At 45.1% G+C, this 22619-nt stretch overlaps 1 protein-coding gene and 1 long non-coding RNA gene across 5 annotated transcripts in view; one reads left to right on the forward strand and one right to left on the reverse strand.

Annotated features, from left to right (window-relative positions):
• Positions 1-209: 209 nt before the first annotated feature.
• On the reverse strand, positions 210-2746 carry LOC107319954 (uncharacterized). The gene is made up of 2 exons (XM_085525610.1): positions 2149-2746; positions 210-2054 (listed from the first exon to the last, which is right to left on the reverse strand). The coding sequence occupies exon 2, from the start codon at positions 1660-1662 to the stop codon at positions 214-216; it is 1449 nt and encodes a 482-aa protein (XP_085381736.1). The 5' UTR covers positions 1663-2054; positions 2149-2746; the 3' UTR covers positions 210-213.
• A 1961-nt stretch (positions 2747-4707) lies between these two features.
• The window catches only part of LOC146755472 (uncharacterized), a 35658-nt gene continuing 17746 nt past the window's right edge, over positions 4708-22619 (forward strand). The window contains exons 1-6 of one of the 4 annotated variants that reach the window (XR_014938079.1): positions 4708-4909; positions 6198-6616; positions 6949-7034; positions 7643-7752; positions 8058-8181; positions 12799-14121. This is a non-coding gene — a long non-coding RNA (uncharacterized LOC146755472). Of the gene's footprint in view, positions 6617-6948; positions 7035-7642; positions 7753-8057; positions 8182-12798; positions 14122-22619 lie in introns of those variants that run through there. The other 3 variants (XR_014938080.1, XR_014938077.1, XR_014938078.1) reach the window with 3 other exon arrangements.

The raw sequence follows: 22619 nt of genomic DNA on the forward strand, positions 1-22619 counted from the left end.
AACTATTCCTACTGTAAAAGGTTCTCCCTTTGCTCCTATTACTTTGGTAGTTTCCCGGGAAGGTTTGCATCCGAGGGGGATCTGTTGTATAGTAGACCTTTCTGCTCCTGAATCTACTAGAAACTCTACCTCCTCAGCTTGGGGACCAATTTTCAATTTTATCAAGGGCTCCTGTTGTTTCTGGGTCCCCAATATATAGAGCCCCTGACACCCCTAGTCTTCTTGGAAGGACTTTTCGTCTCTCATTCTAACCCTGCAGTCCCTCTTCATGTGTCCCTTTTTCCTGCAATAATAGCATATTCTCTCCTCCTCCCTGTTTTCAGGCTTCCTAAATTTTTGCTGTCCTGGAATTCGATTTTGCGTCCATCCCCCCATTTTCCTTTCCAATTCCCTACTTTCTCTGACCGCTGCTACCATCATCCTAACCTGCCTATTATGTCTTTCTTCCTCCCTTCTTACATATACCTTCTGAGCTTCCCTCAAAAGTTCATCAAGCCCCCGATCCTGCCAATTTTCTATCTTTTCTAGTTTCTTGCGGATATCTTCCCAAGCCTTAGCTACGAACTGTGTTTTGAGCAGAGCCTGGCCTATTGGTGTATCGGGATCCAATCCTGAATATAGTTGTAAATTCTTGCGTAACCTTTCTAGCCATTCAGTGGGTGTTTCCTCCTTCTTTTGTCTTTCATTAAAAGCTTTATTTATATTCTGACCTCTTGGGACTGCCTCCCTAATGCCCTGGATAATGATAGTTCGCAGGTCCTGCATGTGAGTCCTATGATGTTGATTTTGATGGTCCCATTGCGGATTCTGTAAGGGCCATTTAATATCCGCAGCAGGCCCGTGGGCATGTTGAGCATCCCAAATGCGCATCCCTGCACGCCTAATCATACCTCTCTCTTCTGCTGTGAACAGTATACTTAGAATAGATTGTAGTTCCTCCCAGGTATAAACATTTGGCCCTAAGAACTGATCTACTCTGTCTGCCACCCCCAGGGGATCTTCTAGTATATTACCCATTTCCTTCTTAAAATCTCTAACATCCCCTGAATTTAAGGGCACTGATATAAACCCCATCTGAGGTTGTGGACCTCCCATGGGCATTTCTCTTAAAGGGTAGAGGTTATTTTGTCGTGCCTTTGCCCGTGTCACAGGCCCTCCCCCTTCTATCTTTTGTACTTCTCCCTCTCTCGAATCCATCTGCCCATGATCCAACTGAGGAGGAGAAGGTAGGGGAATTGCTGGTGGTACAGCATATGGTGGGGGTCCCACTAAGGCCTCCTCTTCCCTTCGAGGTTTACGTTTTTCGACATCTTTTTCTTTTCGTGTCAAATTAAAAATGGGGACTCCTAAACCCTCTGGGCGAGTGACCCATACTGCTGCATAGTCACTTTCTTCTTGATTGAAAGGGGTTTTGGAGTTTACCCAAAAATTTAATTGCTGTTGTACCCAATCTTCATTAGAACCATACTTAGGCCACCATACTGCCGGGCCAATTTGTTGTCCGCTCCAAATTTCTATACAATAATAAATCATCTTTGCTTTATCTTTATTTCTTGTTCCTGGATAGTGCGTCCAGGCAATTAGCATGAACCCTAAAGGTGAGTCCTTAGGAATGGATGGTCGTTTAGAAGGGGTGGGTGGTTTAGTTTTACACTGCCCCATCTCGTTCTTTACTTCTTGCTCTCTTGTTTTATTCAACGTCTGTAGCTCCCCCTAGTGCCCGTAGCTCTAGGGGAACACCTAAATAATAATCATCCCTAGTGTCCGTAGCTCTAGGGGAACACCTGAATAATAATCATCCCTAGTGCTCGTAGCTCTAGGGGAACACCTAAATAATAATCATCCCTAGTGCTCGTAGCTCTAGGGGAACACCTAAATAATAATAATCATCCCTAGTGCTCGTAGCTCTAGGGGAACACCTGAATAATAATCATCCCTAGTGCTCGTAGCTCTAGGGGAACACCTAAATAATAATAATCATCCCTAGTGTCCGTAGCTCTAGGGGAACACCTGAATAATAATCATCCCTAGTGCTCGTAGCTCTAGGGGAACACCTAAATAATAATAATCATCCCTAGTGCTCGTAGCTCTAGGGGAACACCTAAATAATAATAATCATCCCTAGTGCCCGTAGCTCTAGGGGAACACCAAAGAATAACCCTCCATAGAGCCCATAGCCCTAGGGGTTGTGGTGGTGAAAGGGTCCCGCTTATACCCTGTACCCACCCTTCGGCGTGCCCTCACTCAGTGTTGCATTCACTCGCTTCCCCCAGGTCGTGGCCCACGCCCTCGCGGGCAATGGGAACCGCACTACTGTGGGGTCCACACTCGCTCGGGTTAGTGCCGGCTGCCGGCCCCCCTTCACAAGCACACAACACTCGCCACACGCCGGATTCCCAACCCAGACCGGACTATACTCACCTGTCCTGCGTCTTCGTCCGGACTTTCGTGCACGAAATTTAAAGGGTTAACCGGTTTTTCCTTGCCTTTGTGTTTTAAATTTCGGATCGTCGGCAGGAGTAGGGCGGGAGGATAGGAGCCGAGGCCACCTATTTAGGCGGGGCGCCCCCTCAGGCTCGTACCCACGCCAGTATTCCCATCCGAGTCACGGCACCAAATTGTCATCAATTTACAAGCAATGAGCCGATAATGTTCCAATTAGAAACTTTTATTAATTGTAGCGGGTAAAACAAAAAGGCAATTCAGCGCTGGGCGACAGGGGAATCCTCGTTCCTCCAACTGCCGCACCTTCCCGTCCCTTGCAACTTCTTTTGTAAGGTCCATCCCGAGTGTATTGTCCTTTAATTGGTCGGTCGTGATCGTGCCACTTGGTGTGTCATTCCTTGGTTGGTCCTTCTGTGAAACTTTGTATCCATCGGGGAGCGCTTTGCCTGTAACTATGCAGAGTACACAATCTACCCATAAAATTAGAGTGCTCTGCAACCCTTGTGGCCTCCATATTCCACCATCACATCCCGGTCCTAATGAACAAGCACTCCACCACAATGCTACCACATCCCGGTCTTAATGAGCAAACATTTTATCACATGCAGGGTCTCCAACCAGCAGACCAGGCTGCCCAGAGCCACATCCAGCCTGGCCTGAAATCTGTCCAGGGATGGAGCATCCACAACCTCCCTGGGCAACCTGTTCCAGTGTGTCACCACCCTCTGTGTGAAAAACATCAACCTAATATCCAACCTAAACGTCCCCGTATCACTTTAAAACCATTCCCCTTGTCCTATCACTATCCACCCTTGTAAACAGCCATTCCCCTGCCTGTTTATACACTCCTTTCAAATACTAGAAGGCCAAAGTGAGGTTTCCCTGGAGCCTTCTCTTTTCCAAGCACAACAAGCCCAGTTCCCTCAACCTGTCCTCACAGGAAAGGTGCTCCAGCCCTCTGATCATCTTACTGGCCCCCCTTAGCATTATTTGCAATTCTCTTTTGCCTTCCTGCAATGACACCTGCTTCAGGGCACATTTCATCCCACTGTTAGGCCTTGTAAGAAGCACTATGGCAAGTCCATATGCAGAAAACAATGGCATTCCATTCACTAACAGAGAAACTATTCTGCCCTTGCTCCTGACTCTTGTCCCTGCCTCCTCCTGCACTGGGCAGTGTTTGTGGGCAATGAAAGAAATACCCACATTCTGGAAAATACAGACAAAAAAGAAACAGGCAGAAAAGCGGCACTAATACTTTGTCACTGGTGGGAATCTCCACAGAAAGTGCTGTGCTAAAGGTGTGAGGTTAAGGGATCATCACTGTCACGATAAAAGTCACAGCATGGAAGATTTAGCGATGGCGTGCTGACTAGAAGGAAAAAACAACACTTACCTTGGAGCTTGTTCATTTTCTCTCCTATCATCGGATATCTTCTCATCATCTACGTAGCTCTGAGGTTGGCCAAAGCCTGTTGCCATGAGCTTTGCTAAACGCAACAGTGCTGTGGCTCAGAGGTATTACACCGGCACATAGCATAGGAGAACTCCATAACCCAAGTGTCAAGGGAAGAAGAAAGGGGAACTGTTACAATTAATTACGTTCACTAAATTGATAATTGTAGGCTTCTTGTCACACACTACTGCCTACAGCAAAACAGCACAGATGTTGACAACTGTGATTTCTGCATACAAGCAACCACTCAAGGCTGAGCACTCTCTCCTGTCTCTTTGCCATGTCGAGAAAGACCCAGAAGAGCTCAGTGTTCTCTTGCTGTTAGTTTACATCCTCCAAGCACTTCCAAAGGCACGCTGCTCTGTAGAAAAAGCTGAGCTGCCCAGAAAGTTTGTGCAGGAAGAAGGCAGCAGTGTCAGTGCACGTCATCCTGGGGGATCTGAAAGCATTTGTGAAGAGAACAGGGAAAGAAGAGGGAAGAGAGCAAAACCAACAGGCACTAGCACTGCTGCCCACAGGGGGCGTGGCTTGAGGCAGGGCCTGTGCCAGAGGGGGGCCTGGCACAGTTAGGGCCAGCTCAGGGCCCAGAGCAGAGGGGGAGCAGGCAGAGGCAGGGCCTTGGGGCCCAGGATGGAGGAGGACCAGGCACAGCTGGGGCCAGCTCAGGGCCCAGAGCAGAGGGGGACCAGGCACAGCTGAGGCCACTGCAGGGCCCAGGTGAGAGGGGAACCCAGCACAGTCGGGGCTGCTTTGGGGCCTGGGCCGGAAGGGGGCCCGGCACAGCCAGGGCTTATCCCCCTTTTTTGCACATATGAAATGCTCCCAGCTGTGTTGCACAGCAGAACATCTTTCAATGGAGATGAAAGCCTGTGAAATGAAAGAATCCTTTCTTATTTCTTTCACATTTGTGTTTGTTGACTGCAGTTCCAACCAGGTGGACTCGCAGTGTCTTGCAAGTGCCACCTGGAAGCAGGTACAGACTGGAGACACAGCACCCTCAATGTCCAGGTGAGTAACAGCAACCAAGGAGGCCTTTGGGCTCTGCAGGGTCCAAGTGTGGAGCATTACACACAGGAACAGGTGAGTATAAAGACAGTGGCAGAGCTGCAGAGCTTGCCATAGTAGGGAGGCACAGTGGCTCAGCTCATTTCCCACAGTAACACAGGAAATAAGAGCCATGAGGGAAATGCAGATGCCTTCTGCCCCCATCAGAGGGGAGGAATGAGCTGCACTTCCACAGAGACATTCATTCCTCTCACAGCCACTCACACCTCAGGTGTGGAGGGACGAGCTGGGGCTGCTGGTGGCAGCTGTGGAACACTGCCATCTGTGGTGCTCCATCCTACCTTGGAGGTGGGCATGTAGAGCTGAGGACCTTTGTCACTGCACAAATGACTGCAAGCAGAGATGTAGCAGAGGGAACATAAAGCATTTAATAACTTATCACACAAAGCAATGAGTAATAGAAATGACAGTATTTCCAACCAAATATTCCCCATCCTAGCAGTCATATCTGATCTCTACAATCCCACCCAAACAATTTCCCAGCCCCCTCCAATTCCTCCTCACTATCCCACCCCTGAATTTCCCTCCCCCAATTCCCACACAGTAATTGCCCACACTAATTACCAGTATGCAGGGCATGGGGAACACCTGTTCCTTGTGTGCAGACACCTGGAAAAAAAAGAAGTGTCAGGGAACTGGAGGTCTGTAGCAGGTTGTGGAGGCTCTGCATAGAACGTAACCCCAGACCACAACCCCATCAGCTGCTGGAGCAGCATCATCCCTGTCATTGGGGGATGTTGCCAGTGGTGGACAGGGACACAGGGAGAAGCCACACCTTGGTGTAGCTCTGATCTGCTCATGTCCAGTCCAATCCTCTATAGCACTTTCCATCTTCTGTCCTTTGTTCTTAACCGTATCCTTCCTTCTCTTCTACTCTTTTCCTTTCCTTTAGGTGTCTTACCTGTATCTGCTTTTCCCCTCTTCTGTTCTTTTACTGCTCTGGTCAGCATCCAGTGTCTGCACCGCAACTCTAGGTTTTGGGATGGAGAAAGGTACACAGGGCATAGATTTGTACAAGAAAAGCTCTCTTGCTGTGCTCAACAGATGACAAAAAGGAACCCTCAGGACCACAAAGGCAGCTTGTTTCTCCAAAGGCCACAGCGTAAGCTCGTGTAACTGGGAAGGACTCTGTTATACATCTCCTAGAAGTGCCTTTGAATGAATAATTTTCTGGTCTTGTTTCCAATTGTTGCTCAGAGGAAATGAGGTTTTTATCCTTGTATCTTTGCAGGAAGACAGAGAGGAGGGAACCTGTTTGGTGAAATGCTCAGGTGCCGTTTCCTTCCTTGCACCAACAGCCTGTTTGTGTCCACACGATGCCAGTTGTCCTCCTGACAGTTTCTACCGGTCCTTCTCCGAGTCCTTCTGCTAAGCACTGCTATTTCTGTATCCTCGGGGCCCTATTAGGACTAAAAAGAGGAGCAGATAACAGATGGAAGGATCTGGCCTTCTGCTGGGTGATAGCCGCCTGCATGTCCTGTTCCTGCTTTCTCTTTTCCCCAGGTGGCATTGTGCTTCCCAAGGAGCATATGGACCTTTTAGATGGGAGTGTGCAGCAAGGAACACATGGGGTCTCAGCTTCCTCCCTGCTCTACATCTGAGTGAGGGACACTGTGACCTGCTCAGGAGGCAAGATGTCATGTCAGGGAGGTGTGTTTTCCTTGTTGTTTTTTATCATCTGTGCTTTGCTTTGCTGTGTTATTTTTTTTCCTTTGTAGCTCTATGGTTTTCTTTCCTATTTGGTGTTTTCTATGTCGTGTTTTTTTTTTTTGTTTTTTGTTTTTTGTATTTTGTTTTTTGTTTTTTTTATAAGTTTTTTTCTGTTTTTCCTTGTCTTAGTTTTTTTCTTTTGTTTGGTTTATTATTTTTTCTTTGCTTTTATTATTATTATTATTTTTTTTAAATTCTGTGTTATTTCCTAAAATCCTTCATGGTTTATTTGTTGTTGTGTTTTTCATCTATGCTTTGTTATTTTTCTTTAGATACGCTGTATGAGAACTGTTGAATCACAGTCTGAGCCACTGATTATCACCTAGGGAAGGGACCTGGTCAGCCCTGGTTAGTGCAGGTGAGGGCAATGCAGCTGAGTGACTGGAAGGGATGGAGCCTGGCTGCACCTCTCTTACAGCTCATTTTTGAAGGCTGACTGCCCCTGGGTGGAATTGTTTTTGATGGTTTCTCCTCTGTGGAGTTTGTTCTGTGCACTTCCATCCTCAGTGGTGGGTGAGCCATTCTTTCCTTACCTTTGTAGTATATTCACACTGTGCTAGTCTTTCTGCTGTTACAGATAGTATGTGTTTTTTTTCTATTTGTTTTCTGTGGTTTTTTAAACTTTGATTCCCTGGTTTTTGGCTTGCTTTTTTCTTTATATTTCTTTTTTTTTTTTTTTTTCTTTTTTTTTTTTTTTTTTCTTTTGCTGTGTCCTATTCTGCTTTACGGTGACATTTGCAAGAGACTGTGAATTCTTCTGGTTCAAATTGCAGTTGGCTTAATCAAATGTGTAAGAAATATATAAGGGCTGCTGAGGCCAGGCTGGAGTTGCATTTCTTTATGAACTGGGGTGTTGCTGCAGATGCACTTATCTCCTGTTTTGTCTCATTCGCGGCTGTTCAAGAATATTAGATTGTGCTATGTCAGTGTTTGTTGCCATCCTGCTTTCTCTTCTCTGTCTTGCAGGTCAGCTCGTGCTAGAAGTCAGTGGTATCACTGTATGAATGGAGGTCAGTTTAGGAGCAGCTGCTGATGGAAGGAATCAAGACCAGGCTAATAAATGGAAGCATCTCCTGGTAAGGTGTCAGAGGTGGCAGTAATGATGTCTGTCATCATAAAAACCAGAGGGCAGGATCATCCGAGTGCTTGCTGACTGATACTTCGGAGTATCTCGTTCTCCAGCTGAACGATAAGAAAGCTAAATATGCTGAGCCATTACAGCTTGTGCTGAAGTTGTGAAGTGCCCCCAGATGTTTCCTTTAGTGGTAAATCATGTTCGGGCACTGTGGTAGTCCTATCTCTGTCATGATCTGGAGCACCGTGTCTTGTTGCGAGCCTTGTGTGCCTGTTTCCATGAACCTTGCTTTCTTTCTCTCTTCAGAGTAAGGGCAGGGTGCTTCCTTGCTCTTGGTGGATTCATCCAGGAGGCTGTTAGAAGGCCAAATGCAATGTTCATTACATGGAGGGACAGGATGGGAATGGACTGTCGTTGCCACCAGGCAAAAGTGAGTTTCTTATGTCATGAATGATATAATTTTGATTATTCTGAGCAGTTGCAGTGTGGTAGAGGATGTCACGAAACCATTTATTTGGGAGCGCAGGGAAGAGTCATGAGAACCGAAACCGTAGTTTCTGTTTTGGCTGTCAAAATGGTGGAGTTTCTTTGGGAGGGCAATAGCTGGGCTTCCTGTTAGCAGGCCCCCTCTGAGAGATTGGTCTTTGCTTGCTGCTTTGCTGTGCCTACCTGCCTGCTCCCTGTGCTTGTTCCTATTACCTTTCCGCGCTTCTTTTCCCTTGCTTTGATGCTTTCCCTTTCAGGGCTCCTTTTCTCTTTCAGTGCTTTGCCCTTTTTGTACTTCTTTTCCCTATCAGTGTTGCTTTATGCTGTTCCTTTCCCTTTCAGGTCTCCTTTTCCCTTTCGCGGCTGCTTTTCCCTTTCAGGGCTGCTTTTCTTTATCAGTTCTGCTTCTCCCATTCAGGGCTCCTTCTCCCTTTCAGGGCTGCATTTTCTTGTTCCTTTTCCCTTTCACTGCTGCTTTTCTGTGCTACTTTTCCCTTTCGCTGCTGCTTTTCCCTTTCGCTGCTGCTTTTCCCTTTCGCTGCTGCTTTTCCCTTTCGCTGCTGCTTTTCCCTTTCGCTGCTGCTTTTCCCTTTCGCTGCTGCTTTTCCCTTTCGCTGCTGCTTTTCCCTTTCGCTGCTGCTTTTCCCTTTCACTGCTGCTTTTCCATTTTAGTCTTGCTTTTCCCTTTCGCTGCTGCTTTTCCCTTTCGCTGCTGCTTTTCCCTTTCACTGCTAATTTTCCCTTTCACTGCTGCTTTTCCCTTTCACTGCTGCTTTTTCCTTTTAGACTTGCTTTTCCCTTTCACTCTTGTTCTTCCCATTCAGTCTTGCTTTTCCCATTCACTGCTGCTTTTCCCTTTTAGTCTTACTTTTCGCTTTTAGTCTTGCTTTTCCCTTTTAGTCTTGCTTTTCCCTTTTAGTGCTGCTTTTCCCTCTCACTGCTGGTTTTCCCTTTTGGTCTTCCTTTTCCCATTTGGTCTTCCTTTTCCCATTTGGTCTTCCTTTTCCCATTTGGTCTTCCTTTTCCCATTTGGTCTTCCTTTTCCCATTTGGTCTTCCTTTTCCCATTTGGTCTTCCTTTTCCCATTTGGTCTTCCTTTTCCCATTTGGTCTTCCTTTTCCCATTTGGTCTTCCTTTTCCCATTTGGTCTTGCTTTTCCCTTTTAGTCTTACTTTTCCCTTTCACTGCTGCTTTTCCCTTTTAATCTGCTTTTCCCTTTTAGTCTTGCTTTTCCCTTTCCCTGCTGCTTTTCCCTTTCACTGCTGCTTTTCCCTTTGACTGCTGCTTTTACATTTTAATCTTGCTTTTCCCTTTAAGTCTTGCTTTTCCCTTTTAATCTTGCTTTTCCCTTTTAATCTTGCTTTTCACTTTTAGTCTTGCTTTTCCCTTTTAGTTTTGCTTTTCCCTTTCACTGCTGCTTTTCCCTTCCACTGCTGCTCTTCCCTTTTAGTCTTGCTTTTCCCTTTCAGTTTTGCTATTCCCTTTCACTGCTGCTTTTCCCTTTCCCTGCTGCTTTTCCCTTTTAGTCTTGCTTTTCCATTTTAGTCTTGCTTTTCCCTTTCAGTCCTGATTTTCCATTTTAGTCTTGCTTTTCCCTTTCATTGTGGATTTTCCCTTTCACAACTGCTTTTCCCTTTTAGACTTGCTTTTCCCTTCTGGTCTTGCTTTTCCCTTTCAGTCTTGCTTTTCCCTTTCAGTCTTGCTTTTCCCTTTCAGTCTTGCTTTTCCCTTTCAGTCTTGCTTTTCCCTTTCAGTCTTGCTTTTCCCTTTCAGTCTTGCTTTTTCCTTTTATTCTTGCTTCACCCTTTCACTGCTGCTTTTCCCTTTTAGTCTTGGTTTTCCCTTTTAGTCTGTCTTTTCACTTTCCCTGCTGCTTTTCCCTTTGACTGCTGATTTTCCCTTTTAGTCTTGCTCTTCTCGTTTAGTCTTGCTTTCCCTTTTAGTCTTGCTTTTCCCTTTCACTGCTGCTTTTCCCTTTCAGTCTTGATTTTCCCTTTTAGTTTTTCTTTTCCCTTTCAGTCTTGCTTTTCCCTTTCAGTCTTGCTTTTCCCTTTCAGTCTTGCTTTTCCCTTTCAGTCTTGCTTTCCCCTTTCAGTCTTGCTTTTCCCTTTCAGTCTTGCTTTTCCCTTTCAGTCTTGCTTTTTCCTTTTATTCTTGCTTCACCCTTTCACTGCTGCTTTTCCCTTTTAGTCTTGGTTTTCCCTTTTAGTCTGTCTTTTCACTTTCCCTGCTGCTTTTCCCTTTGACTGCTGATTTTCCCTTTTAGTCTTGCTCTTCTCGTTTAGTCTTGCTTTCCCTTTTAGTCTTGCTTTTCCCTTTCACTGCTGCTTTTCCCTTTCAGTCTTGATTTTCCCTTTTAGTTTTTCTTTTCCCTTTTAGTCTTGTTTTTCCCTTTCCCTGGTGCTTTTCCCTTTCCCTGGTGCTTTTCCCTTTCCCTGGTGCTTTTCCCTTTCCCTGGTGCTTTTCCCTTTCCCTGGTGCTTTTCCCTTTCCCTGGTGCTTTTCCCTTTCACTGCTGCTTTTCCCTTTCACTGCTGCTTTTCCCTTTCACTGCTGCTTTTCCCTTTCACTGCTGCTTTTCCCTTTCACTGCTGCTTTTCCCTTTCACTGCTGCTTTTCCCTTTCACTGCTGCTTTTCCCTTTCACTGCTGCTTTTCCCTTTCACTGCTGCTTTTCCCTTTCACTGCTGCTTTTCCCTTTCACTGCTGCTTTTCCCTTTCACTGCTGCTTTTCCCTTTCACTGCTGCTTTTCCCTTTCACTGCTGCTTTTCCCTTTCACTGCTGCTTTTCCCTTTCACTGCTGCTTTTCCCTTTCACTGCTGCTTTTCCCTTTCACTGCTGCTTTTCCCTTTTAGTCTTGCTTTTCCCTTTCAGTCATGCTTTTTTCTTTTAGTCTTGCTTTTCCCTTTTAGTCTTGCTTTTCCCTTTTAGTCTTGCTTTTCCCTTTTAGTCTTGCTTTTCCCTTTCAGTCATGCTTTTTTCTTTCAGTCTTGCTTTTCCCTTTCTCTGCTTCTTTTCCCTTTCTCTGCTTCTTTTCCCTTTCACTGACACTTTTCCCTTTTAGTCTTGCTTTTCCCTTTGACTGCTGCTTTTCCCTTTGACTGCTGCTTTTCCCTTTGACTGCTGCTTTTCCCTTTGACTGCTGCTTTTCCCTTTGACTGCTGCTTTTCCCTTTGACTGCTGCTTTTCCCTTTGACTGCTGCTTTTCCCTTTCACTGCTGCTTTTCCCTTTCACTGCTGCTTTTCCCTTTCACTGCTGCTTTTCCCTTTCACTGCTGCTTTTCCCTTTCACTGCTGCTTTTCCCTTTCACTGCTGCTTTTCCCTTTCACTGCTGCTTTTCCCTTTCACTGCTGCTTTTCCCTTTCACTGCTGCTTTTCCCTTTCACTGCTGCTTTTCCCTTTCACTGCTGCTTTTCCCTTTCACTGCTGCTTTTCCCTTTCACTGCTGCTTTTCCCTTTCACTGCTGCTTTTCCCTTTCTCTGCTGCTTTTCCCTTTCTCTGCTGCTTTTCCCTTTCTCTGCTGCTTTTCCCTTTCTCTGCTGCTTTTCCCTTTCTCTGCTGCTTTTCCCTTTTAGTCTCGCTTTTCCCTTTTAGTCTCGCTTTTCCCTTTTAGTCTCGCTTTTCCCTTTTAGTCTCGCTTTTCCCTTTTAGTCTCGCTTTTCCCTTTTAGTCTCGCTTTTCCCTTTTAGTCTCGCTTTTCCCTTTTAGTCTCGCTTTTCCCTTTTAGTCTCGCTTTTCCCTTTTAGTCTCGCTTTTCCCTTTTAGTCTCGCTTTTCCCTTTTAGTCTCGCTTTTCCCTTTTAGTCTCGCTTTTCCCTTTTAGTCTCGCTTTTCCCTTTTAGTCTCGCTTTTCCCTTTTTGTCTCGCTTTTCCCTTTTTGTCTCGCTTTTCTCTTTTAGTCTTGCTTTTCCCTTTTAGTCTTGCTTTTCCTATTCACTGCTGCTTTTCTCTTTAATCTTTCTTTTCGCTTTCACTGCTGCTTTTCTCTTTTAGTCTTGTTTTTCCCTTTCTGTTGAGAGTGTTTTTTACAGCTAGTTAGCTGAGAAGGGTTGTAATCACGGTGCAGCTAGGCAAGCAGCTATAACACCTGCAAGGACAGCAAGAATAACAAGATGCCTTGGGATGGTGAGAAACTAGCCATGGTTCTGGGAACTCAGCAAGGGAGTAGCTTTCAGTTGATAACAACAAGCTGTTAAGATACTCGGGGATAGTATGTAATTGGGAACCAATGATGAGCTGCACTTTTGCAATATGTATGAGCTAATTATCCATATTATAAAGGTACACGCAGCCAAGGGTTAAATGAGATTCGCTGATCATATGTCAATGACAGGTGTGGTCGTCTGCTTTTCTCCCGCCGTTCTGCAACAAACACCTATATACAAATTTAAGAACACAACGGAGTAACTGTTACTGTTTATTAACAACCAGTTTTAATAATACGATAAAAGTATGTCCTGAGAAAGGGGAACAAACATGCTTCTTCAAGGTTTTTTAGCTGTTCTGGATCTCAGCCGTCGCTTGATGATCAGATGATCACTTTCCTTCTTTTGTTCCTCAGATTCCTGAAGAAAACATTTCAAAAGTTACTCATCTTTTCACACAAGACTGACAAGCTCTTCTTGACCCACGCAAACATATTTCTTCCCCTAAATGGATTTCAGAATGGAATTTGCTTATTATATTTTATTCAGAAAACTATGGGATACCGAGATCATTTTAATGCAGCTTAATCACTCCGCCAGCTTCCTCTGCTCCATATGTGCGCGTAGCAGTACCTGCTAAAGGAGCGCTGCCTCAACACCACGTGCGTGAAGGCCAAGCACAAACAGACATTTTCTGTTGGGGTGACCTTCAGTGAGAACTGACAACTGAGGAGTGAGAGCGAGAGCAAACCCAGGCTCTGTGGGAAAGCATCTGGCGTGAGTCTCTGCTGCCAGCCTGCACTGCAGCAAGCACAGCCGTGGCTGCCAACTCTCACAGAGGGTGGATTAGGGATTAGAAAGTGCAGGAAGAGAAGACAAAGGCAAGGGCTGTGTGCTTGCAAGCCCTTGCTGCCTGCTAGGGTGCAGTCTTGTGTAACTTAAGTCTTGTGATTGGAATAACACCCACTACAGAGGGGTGTAAGATCTAGGAATATAAAGGTATGCTAAAGGATTCAGTAACTTTCTAGAATGAGAAATATGAGTGCAGACAATCAGCATTTCTCTCTAATTTAGATAGGTGATCTGACCTGTCCTTTATCTGGCATGTAAGGCCATGAGAGGTAGCACAGTGGATTTTGCTGAAGAAATGGGCCAAATTTGGTTGGCTGCTCCACCTTTTATCTGTGAATTGCACGCATAGCAAGGCAAGAGACCCCAAAAGATGGGCAAAGAAGGAAGACGGACATCAGTTTTTATGTTGGTGCGCCGAGCCTTCACATGGGATTCTTGCACTTTCCCAGTGTCTGAACGGGAGTCTTGATTTCCAGACATGGGAGCAGATTTCCCATGGACATGTGGCTCACGGCTGACAGTAAGGCTGGTGTCCATGCGAGGATGAGCTTTGCTACAGAGGCTCAAGGAGATGCGGCAGTAATGGCATGGCCCACCTCTTGTTCCCCTCTTGGCAGGCTCTCTGCCCTCTGATGAGATTTCTTTGGCTGGGGAACTGCACAATCACTTCTTCCTTACCCAGATGCTCTCCCAGAACTGGTTGCATCTGGCTATCCGTGGAACTTCCAACTTTGCTGGCAAATACATTCAAAGCTTCAGGAGGTAGGAGGGAATGCATATACGAACATACACTTATGTATATCCATTTGCTACCTTGCAGGACAGTATCATCACAAGTGCTGTTTCTATGGAAACAAGACTAAAAATACAGAATAACAGAAATTAGAGTCTCATCTAACAAGTATTTTCTATCCTGGACAAGGTTATTCTCATTTATATACTGTGCCTGCACATGTTTGCATGGAGACGGGGTTTCACTTTGTTTTGTTGGTGCTCTCGTCTGCTCTTACATGCAGAGCCTCTCAGCAATAGTCCTGCTGTTATTTCTTCTGAAAAGAAATGCTGCATTGCATCAATATGTGCTGCTGAAGCACCTCAATGAGATCAAGAATTGACGTTAAGGATTCTTCCCCATCTCAGCTGCTTTGCAGCTGCGTCTCCAGGGCACTATAGCAGGTGCCCAAAGCAGGCAGCTTTTGCCCTTTGGCTCAGGGCAGCCACCTGCTTTGCTCCAGTGCTGGTGGTGTCGGAAGGGCACTGCAGGCACTGATCTGCCCTCACCTCACAGCTTTCCCAAACAGGCCTTTGGGGCAGCAAAGCACTGAAGCACCAACAGTGTGTTGTGTGAACCCCGTGCCCTTCCCCACTTGAGCTGCCCGGGCCCACTAAAAGCTTTAAAAACCCATGAAAGTGCTCTTGCAATTTGCATATAAGCAAGACTGCACTTCAGAAAATCTTACATTTTACTTCATAAACATAGGCATCTGCTGCTAATTAAAGTAGCAGCGTATAATTATACCCTTTCTTATTAGTAGATATAGAGTCTGACAGTTGCTTAGATACAAAATAAGCGACCACGGATTGTCTTCTGCACTTTAACAAGCAGAGAGAGCAGGAACAATAGAAATGTAAACTTATTCTATATTATCTCTGGTAAGTGCGCCTGGGAAAAATGTTTAATCTCATTGGTAGCTTGTAATTTTAGCTCTAAGGTTCTTCAGCAACCCCCCTGTTTTCCACAGTAAAATACCAACCAGTTGGTTCCTTGCCCCATCCTTGGAGGTGTTCAAGACCAGGTTGGACGGGGCCCTGGGCAACCTGATCTAGTAAATGTGTATGTTTGGTGGCCCTGTTAGGCAGGGGGGTTGGAACTACATGATCCTCGAGGTCCCTTCCAACCCGGGTCATTCTGTGATTCTGTGGTTCCTCTGGGGAGAGCAGTGAAGCTCCTTGGGGAAGGTGTCGGGCAGGAGGAGTGATAGTGGAGCTAGTAGACACCATTTTTCAGAGACCCCATCTTCTGGCTTTTTATTTCCAGGGAAGTAATGTCTGCTTCCTGATTAAAATAAAACCAGTGCAATCCAGGATTGTCACTGTAGACAGAGGCAGATAAACAGGAGCAAAGTGAACTGTGTGCAGAGCGTAGGTAAGGTTTTTAAAAGGCGGTGATGTTGCCAAATGTGGTTGCCTTATTTTCTAATGGGTTAAGTTTGCAGCCAAAGCAGCCCGGATGTGACAAGATGGATCTTCAAAGTCCTTACTGCTTCTCGTCAAAATACTCATGACGCTGTAGTGAAAAATCACTTCCCTGCCCCACTGAATATGTCAGCTGCATCCTGAGAGGCACATTGCAGTGCGTGACCTTTTCTTTCCTCTTGTTCTGCTAATAACCCCCAACTTTCCTTGCTCGCAAATCTAAAACTCTGTTGATACACCTACAGTCTAAATGCTCTTGTTATTAAACTGTAGGGAAGGTAATCAGAGCAGCTAATGCCACGATAATCCCCCTGATCCATACTGTTATCTTTGGAGATATCAGAAATGATGCTGCCTGTAAAAGCGATGATGTATGTTCTGGTTAATTCTGCACTGGGAAACATTTGAAGCTAACCTTCAGAGTGTTACATGCTGGAGGCTGCAATGGGATTTCAATTGCCTTTCTTATTGACTAACAAAAAGTGCAATATTTCTCAGCAGAAACCACTGGCTTATTTCTAAAAAGTCATAGTGATAATAAGAAAGTTCATTTTGGGAAAGGTCCTTCTTCCCTCTGCAGCACTGTGACACCTAGGCAGAAGGCCAAGGCTCATAGGGATGGGCAGCAGCCTCCCTTCCTTCTCCCTGTGTGGGGCGTTAGGAGTTGAAGAGAGACATGAAGCTTCCCTTTGCGATGTCAGCTGGAGCAGAATTTTGGGTATGGCTTCCCGTGCTCTGAAGACAGATTTGGTGGGCTGTTGCTGTTCTCTCTTTTCTGAAGCATCACCAGTTTTAGGTTCTGCGTTACTGTTTTGGCAATGATGCCAAGGAGATGGCACAAACACTTTGCCAGCCTACTTGGTGCTTTCCAAGCTGGCCAGATCTACAGCATGGGCATTGCTGGCACACCTTCTGGTTCAAAGTTTTTCTGCTATGGCAGCACTGGGATGCCAGTGGAGAAAGGCCAAGGCAACTCTTTCTCTCGCTGTGCCAGTCCCTGGAAACCACCTTGCCACCTCCTCCCAGCCTGCACACAAACCAATTGATTTGCTCCACTCTCTGAGCCTCCTGGCAGCCCACTGTGAGCTGACACAAAGGAAGACCCACAGATCAAAAGAAACCAGCACAGAGACAAGGGGAAAGCATTACAGGAAAGCAAAGTGCTGCAGTGAAGTTCTCTTAGCATCTTTTTCCATCTCTGTTTTTGTTACTGGGCGATTTCCTTTTCATTCCCAGTGTGATAGAAACTTTATCATCCCAGTAACATTAATTTGCTAGATCCACCCCTCTCTGAAAGACTCCTGACAAGAGGACTGCATGGCAAACTCCTGTGCTCTCTGCCTCCCCATCGAGTTTCTCAAATATTCTGATGTTGTCTCAGAAGTGCCTTTCTTCTGCTGTTTTTGTTTCTCAGCATGAACTTTATGGTCCCCAGAGGTAGATTCAGAGCTTAAAGGTAAGTGAAATGCAGTGTCACTGGGTGTGCTTCAGGCTCTTCCGCATGAAACGCGGAAACAACAATCTCTTCACCTCCTTCCAAGCATAACTAAAGCCCTATTTTCAGTAGAACAAACTCATGCAAAAATTCCATAAGGTTCTTAATAGAGCCAGCTGAGTTTGCTGCTCACCCTTTCAATCCGTGGGCATTTGACAATTGTGAGATGATGTTATTTTAGCGAGTATCTGACAAAGCATCTGGTAAATTTTGCCCCCCTATTTTTCAGGAAACCAGATTTCAAGGTAAGGTGATCTTAGAGGTTGCCTATTGCAGCCGTGCTTGACATTTTGGCTGCAGGCAAGACATGCAAGTGCACGGCTGTGCTGTGCCAAAAAGGTATTTCTCTTTTGTTCTTGGTGTGAAGTCTCATCTAACTCAAGTACAGGTGAAGAGGTTACCCAGTGTTAACAACAGTGGGCTTTCTCCGTGCCTGCTTGCAGGTATAGGTTCTACTAACAAACCATGGGAGACTCACATGTGGTAAGAAAAGCAACCTCCAATGAGCTTGCATAGTTTCTCTGTTCCTTACTATCCCGTTTTTTTTCATGCACTTTTCATTACAGCTCCTTTTTTTGTACTTCACTGATCCCTCATTCTTTTTAGAAAGACTTTTTTTTTTTAAATAGCTTTTAAAAATACAGCTTTCTTATAAGATGGGCTCCTCAGGCAGCACGCCTCCCTCGAGACAACAAAGTAGGCATCTCACACAGAGCCCTGAGAGGCTGTGGATGTCCTACCCATCAGTTCACTGTTTGCTTTCCCATCACCCTGCTGAGGATTCTGCTACTTCAGTGATGCTACAGCAGCAAATAGACTTCGTCTGTTTTAGGCCTTCGCAAGGCAAAGGGTGACAGCTCCCAGCTGTCTGCACAGGGCTGCAGGAGGAGGCTCTTCATATGAGCAAGTGCTGCCCATGGATCAGCTGGTGCAGAAACATTGCTTCCACAGGTCCATGAGCTCTCTGTGCTGGCCAGTGTCTGTGTGGGCTGAGGAAAGGGGCCCAGGGGAGAGAGGCTGTAAGGTGGTTCAGTACCAGAATAGGAAGGGACGTCAGGGAGCATCATTTTGGCTGCACCTGGGGGCTCCTGTGTGGGCTGGTATAGGGCTGATACCACTTCACCACATGAAGGGGCTAGGCTGAGAGCCCCCACAGCAGATGTCTCTCCTTACATACACATTACAAGTTGCTGTAGATCCAGGAATGAGTTCCTAGTGCAATGTGTATGGTCTGGGAAGGAAGGTATCTGAGAGGTGGAAATGTAATCCTCCAGCAAGAGTGGAGGTAAAACATCAGTGTACCAAAGGGGTTTTGTACATCCCCATATATGCTGAAGCAATATTTAATTTGTGCTCTCACGAATGCACAGAGCTCATCAAAGCTGTAAATGCAATAAGCTTTTGTAAACTGACTCACAAGAAAGGAGGAAAACTGGGGACCTGGGAACTGCTCTGGAGACTCGGCATATCATCTCGATAAACTGCCGTTACCATCAGTGCATCAGAGAGCCTAGAGCAGGGTCCTGTTGGCAGTGTTTCTCTATTGGCTATGGGATATCTAAGAGCTACAGCTAACTGATTCCTTGCTGTACCTCAGTGTATCTAGCATCTCCAGCATTAGCAGTATGTCTGCTAAAAGGCGTCTTGGAACAATCTGAAATACAATAAGTGCTGTTGTACAGAAAGCTGTTTTTGTGTCTGCAGTCCAGGCAAAACGGGTAAACACCTATACTGTCACAATGGGGTCATGTTGTTCCCTCAATAAAAAATAGGGTTTTCGCAGCATAGGTTGCTAAAATTTGCTAGTCACAGCATATTTGAAAAAGAGCCTCCAATTTCCCTGTTAGCTAGTGCTCTTTCTCTGCCATAAACAGTAATGCTCGATCAAACATCTTGATGCTGTTATAATGAGCTGTACCTAATACCTTAACGAAAACATCTGTGTAGGCTAAAAGGGAGAACAGACTTTCTGGCTCTCAGCAGATTTAGAGCTCTGTATCTGATGCAGTCCAGCCAGATAGTCTCTGTTCATATCTTTCCCTGTTGGCTTTCTTCTTTTCCTACATCTGCTCAGGTAGCACTGGGTGTCCACGACCAGTCACAAGTCACCAACCTATACAGATGTTCTGCTTAGGGCTGTGCCACCTGTGGAGAGGAAATCCAGCAGTGATGGGAGTTAGTGGTTTCTTTGCAAGCCCACCCCATGTGCCATGTCGTCCTGTTTTCCCCTTCAGTAGACCTTTGATTTCTCTTTTTTGCAGGCTGCTTTCAATATTCTGTTTCTCCAGATACTGGTGCCCTTCTCTTGCATTCTCTGTGTACCCCCATGCATGTAGTACCTCATGTAGTAGCACGTAATACCTCATTCATAAAATTTCCCAGGCACGCTTCTAGACCCAGATAGCAAGGGCATTTGTTAACTGAGACAGGATTTCAACCTGTGTGATGCAGTATCTGTGGAGTTGACAGAGCCTGCGGAAAGCTGACAAGAGATGATTTCATTCAACTGTGAAGCCTTGAACCATGAAGATCGCAGCGCTGCTCATCCTTTCAGAGCACTGTCATCATTTGATAGATTAATCAGGGTTACTTAGCAGGGATGCTTACCTGGCAAGGCAATTCCTTAGCTTTTGTACCCCTTGAGTAAAAAACTCAAGAGCAATGAGCAGCTGCATCTGGCTCCAGCAGCACTATTAAACTCCAATACCAATGGGGTATTCAGTGAAGGGTATGAGGGCTCCATGTCTTACAGTTGATTTTTTTCTCCCTTGAAGATACCTCTGTATTTTGTCTTCGGTGAGGTGAAAATTTCACTGTAACCCGCATTGTTGCATCTGATAATATTTACAGAGCTTTCTGCCTTAGTAGCCTTGAAGAAATTCCTGTCTCTGGTTTATATTTGCTATGAGCAGACCAGTGCACGTTACCATTGTTGTTTAAAGGATATTTGTGCTTCAAGACCTTTTGTGTAGCATCTCTTTCCAGCTTTGGAGTCAGACTTTCTGCTCCTCCCCTGCAGGTCTTCATGCTTCCTAAAGCGTGCCCGTGGGCACAAGATGAAGCACACACGTACCAGTGTCCTGAGGCTCAAATGCTTTCTGTCCTCAGGAAAGATCCTGAAAAGCCTTTTCCTAAGTGAAGCTCTGGCCCTTGTTTGGGTTGGCTATGAGCTGGCAGAGACGAGATCCTTAATGCTACCTGCATGCATGCTTAGATTGGATTTTATGGCTTGTGAGCCTTCCTGCAGCCCTCTGTGTGGCAGCCTGACATTTAGGCTTCTTTCTTCTTCCATCTTAAAGAGGGGTCAAAAGCAAGTTAGCTTTCTGCCTTCTTTCTTATCTGATCTGGTCTTTGTACCATGATCTGAGCTTTTGTCACCTGCGTGGACAGCTTATATTAACACTGATTTTAGTTTCCAGTCTTTGATCTGCTCTCTTCTAGCTATTAATCGTCTTATCTCGTTCATCAGTAAGACTGCTTTTCCCCTGAGGGGAGATATTCTCTTCCTCTGCCCCGTTTTCCTTTATATTACTGCTACAGCATGTTTGCAGTGCCTGAACTTGGCTCTGCATTGTATTTTCTCTAACTTCTTGCTTACAGATGCAGATTATCAAATAACATTCCATCTGCAAATGGACTCTTAAATTAAGCTTCATAGTATCTGAATATCACCACGCTGCAATCACATCAAGACTGAAGGGAGAAACACGTTTTGCAGAATGGCAGTGTTGTATTTCAGATTGGAGTCAGCCTCTTGTGAAAGCAGCCAACACTTTTGCTCCAACTGGAGCATACTGATGCTTCTCTTCTGTGACTCACTTGAGGCTGCAAATCTAGCTCAGTAACATCTTATTCTTGGTAACAGTGATCTTCAGAATCCCTCCAGTTTTGGAAGGCTTGTATCACATTTTTTTTTCCCCAAGGACTGAGCCATAGGTGGGCTATGGCTTCTAGGCTGCAGACCTTGTGTATGTTTTTATAAACCTAAAGGAAAGAACTAATATCTTTCCTAAACAACTTAGTACAAGCTGTGCTACGTTACTTGAATACCCTTTCCAATTAACATCTTCTGTGTACAATTCTTGAACGGCCACTAATTTGTGTTTGCTCCATTTTAGTGTAGCACTGTTTAAGACATCAGTTTATTCATTTAATTATTTTAGCCACAGCAGTGGCACTCCCAAATATACTTTTGTTCCACTGTCCAGGTAGCTTGTCAATGTGCATATTGTTAATGCTTTTGTTTTCTTCTTTGCTTTCCCTTCTTTTTTTTCCCTCCTGCAGTTCTGCTGCAGTCAGCCCTAGAAATATCTTGAAGCATAGATTTCTTCTCTGTGCTAATTCTTTAAATGCCAAAAAGTCTTCCTGCTTCCATATGGAGGCTTTTAAGCTTTTTCTTATGCAGAAAACAAACATTTTCTGACAGCTGCAGAGGAATTCAGCCTGCTCTGGCATTTCACTACAGACACCTTTTTGCTTGCTAGATAACCACTTTGGGATGAGAGGTAGTCTTAAAAGTAGAATTTTATCGAGTATTTCCTTCCTTTCTCATAACAAAATTCAAAGCCTTTGGTCTACAAATACATATGACTTGTACCTGCCTCACTGCTTCTGAGTGTTAGCAGCAGGGTGCAATGAAGCCCTGTTTTCCTGAGTTACAGAAGGTCTTCTCCACCTGCACAGAGGCTTTTTCACCTCCCGCTAGTGCTGTGCAGTGGGAATCAGGGCTCATTTGGAGCAAGTGTAGATGACCTCTGGGTGCTCACAATGCAATGAAAGTACAGTAAGCCCAAATACAGAGCTTGCTGTACCTAACACATTTACTTTGCAGATCCCTTTGTTCAGATTCCTGTTGCACAGAGTGATATGCTTTATCCTGCATAAAGATGGGTCACGCTGCTCCTGGGAGTGCAGGCTGTACAACTTTCCACTCTCTTCTGAGAGCATCGTGCCTGACAAGTCTCTCTTCGATCTCGCTAGACCCTCAGTAGCTTCCAGATATCCAGACAAGAATAAATGCCAGGATGTTCTTTCATTCTTCATTGTCAGAAAGGATTGCAAGATCATTTTTTCTACAGACTGACTGAACTTGCTCTATCTATCCAAGCCTTTTCCATCTTCATATTAAATTACTTCCTCATATTTCTACATCGGGCTATGATGAGTACAGCATATGGGAAAGTTAATAATGAAAAAGCAAAGAAGTTAAAAGTAAATCTGGAGTTTTAAATTTATTCACGTTAAAAAGCCAAGTGCTACTTTAAAAATTATTTCCTATGTTTTCACAGTGTTATTTCAAAAAATATCTCCACTAAGAAAGCTAAAAATCAAATGTGAGTTGAAACTTTTTTAGTTTCATATGATGTTAATGAAGAATCTGGGCAAAACAACAAACTCTGAACCCAGATTGCAAAGTCTGTACAACCAAAGGAAACAAGGGGGGGTACCTACTGGGGGTGATGGCTGACAGGCAAACCGAGAAGAACGTGAACCCGAAGTACTTCAGCCAATAGGAAAAGGGGGAAGGGCTCACTACTGTTGGGGTATAATGATAAAATAGAGGCTGTGTCCCTCGGTACTTTGAGACATTCCACAGGGGAATGCCCCAGTGAATTCAAAATGAGAGAGCTGAAGATTCGCCTCTGTCTCTTTTTGGGATGATTGAATAAGCCTGCTGGAGCAGAAATTTTCCAA

This window comes from Coturnix japonica, chromosome 32, assembly GCF_054131305.1.
Source record: "Coturnix japonica strain WE chromosome 32, WE-NBRP24, whole genome shotgun sequence".
In the NCBI taxonomy this organism is placed as follows: Eukaryota; Metazoa; Chordata; class Aves; order Galliformes; family Phasianidae; genus Coturnix; species Coturnix japonica.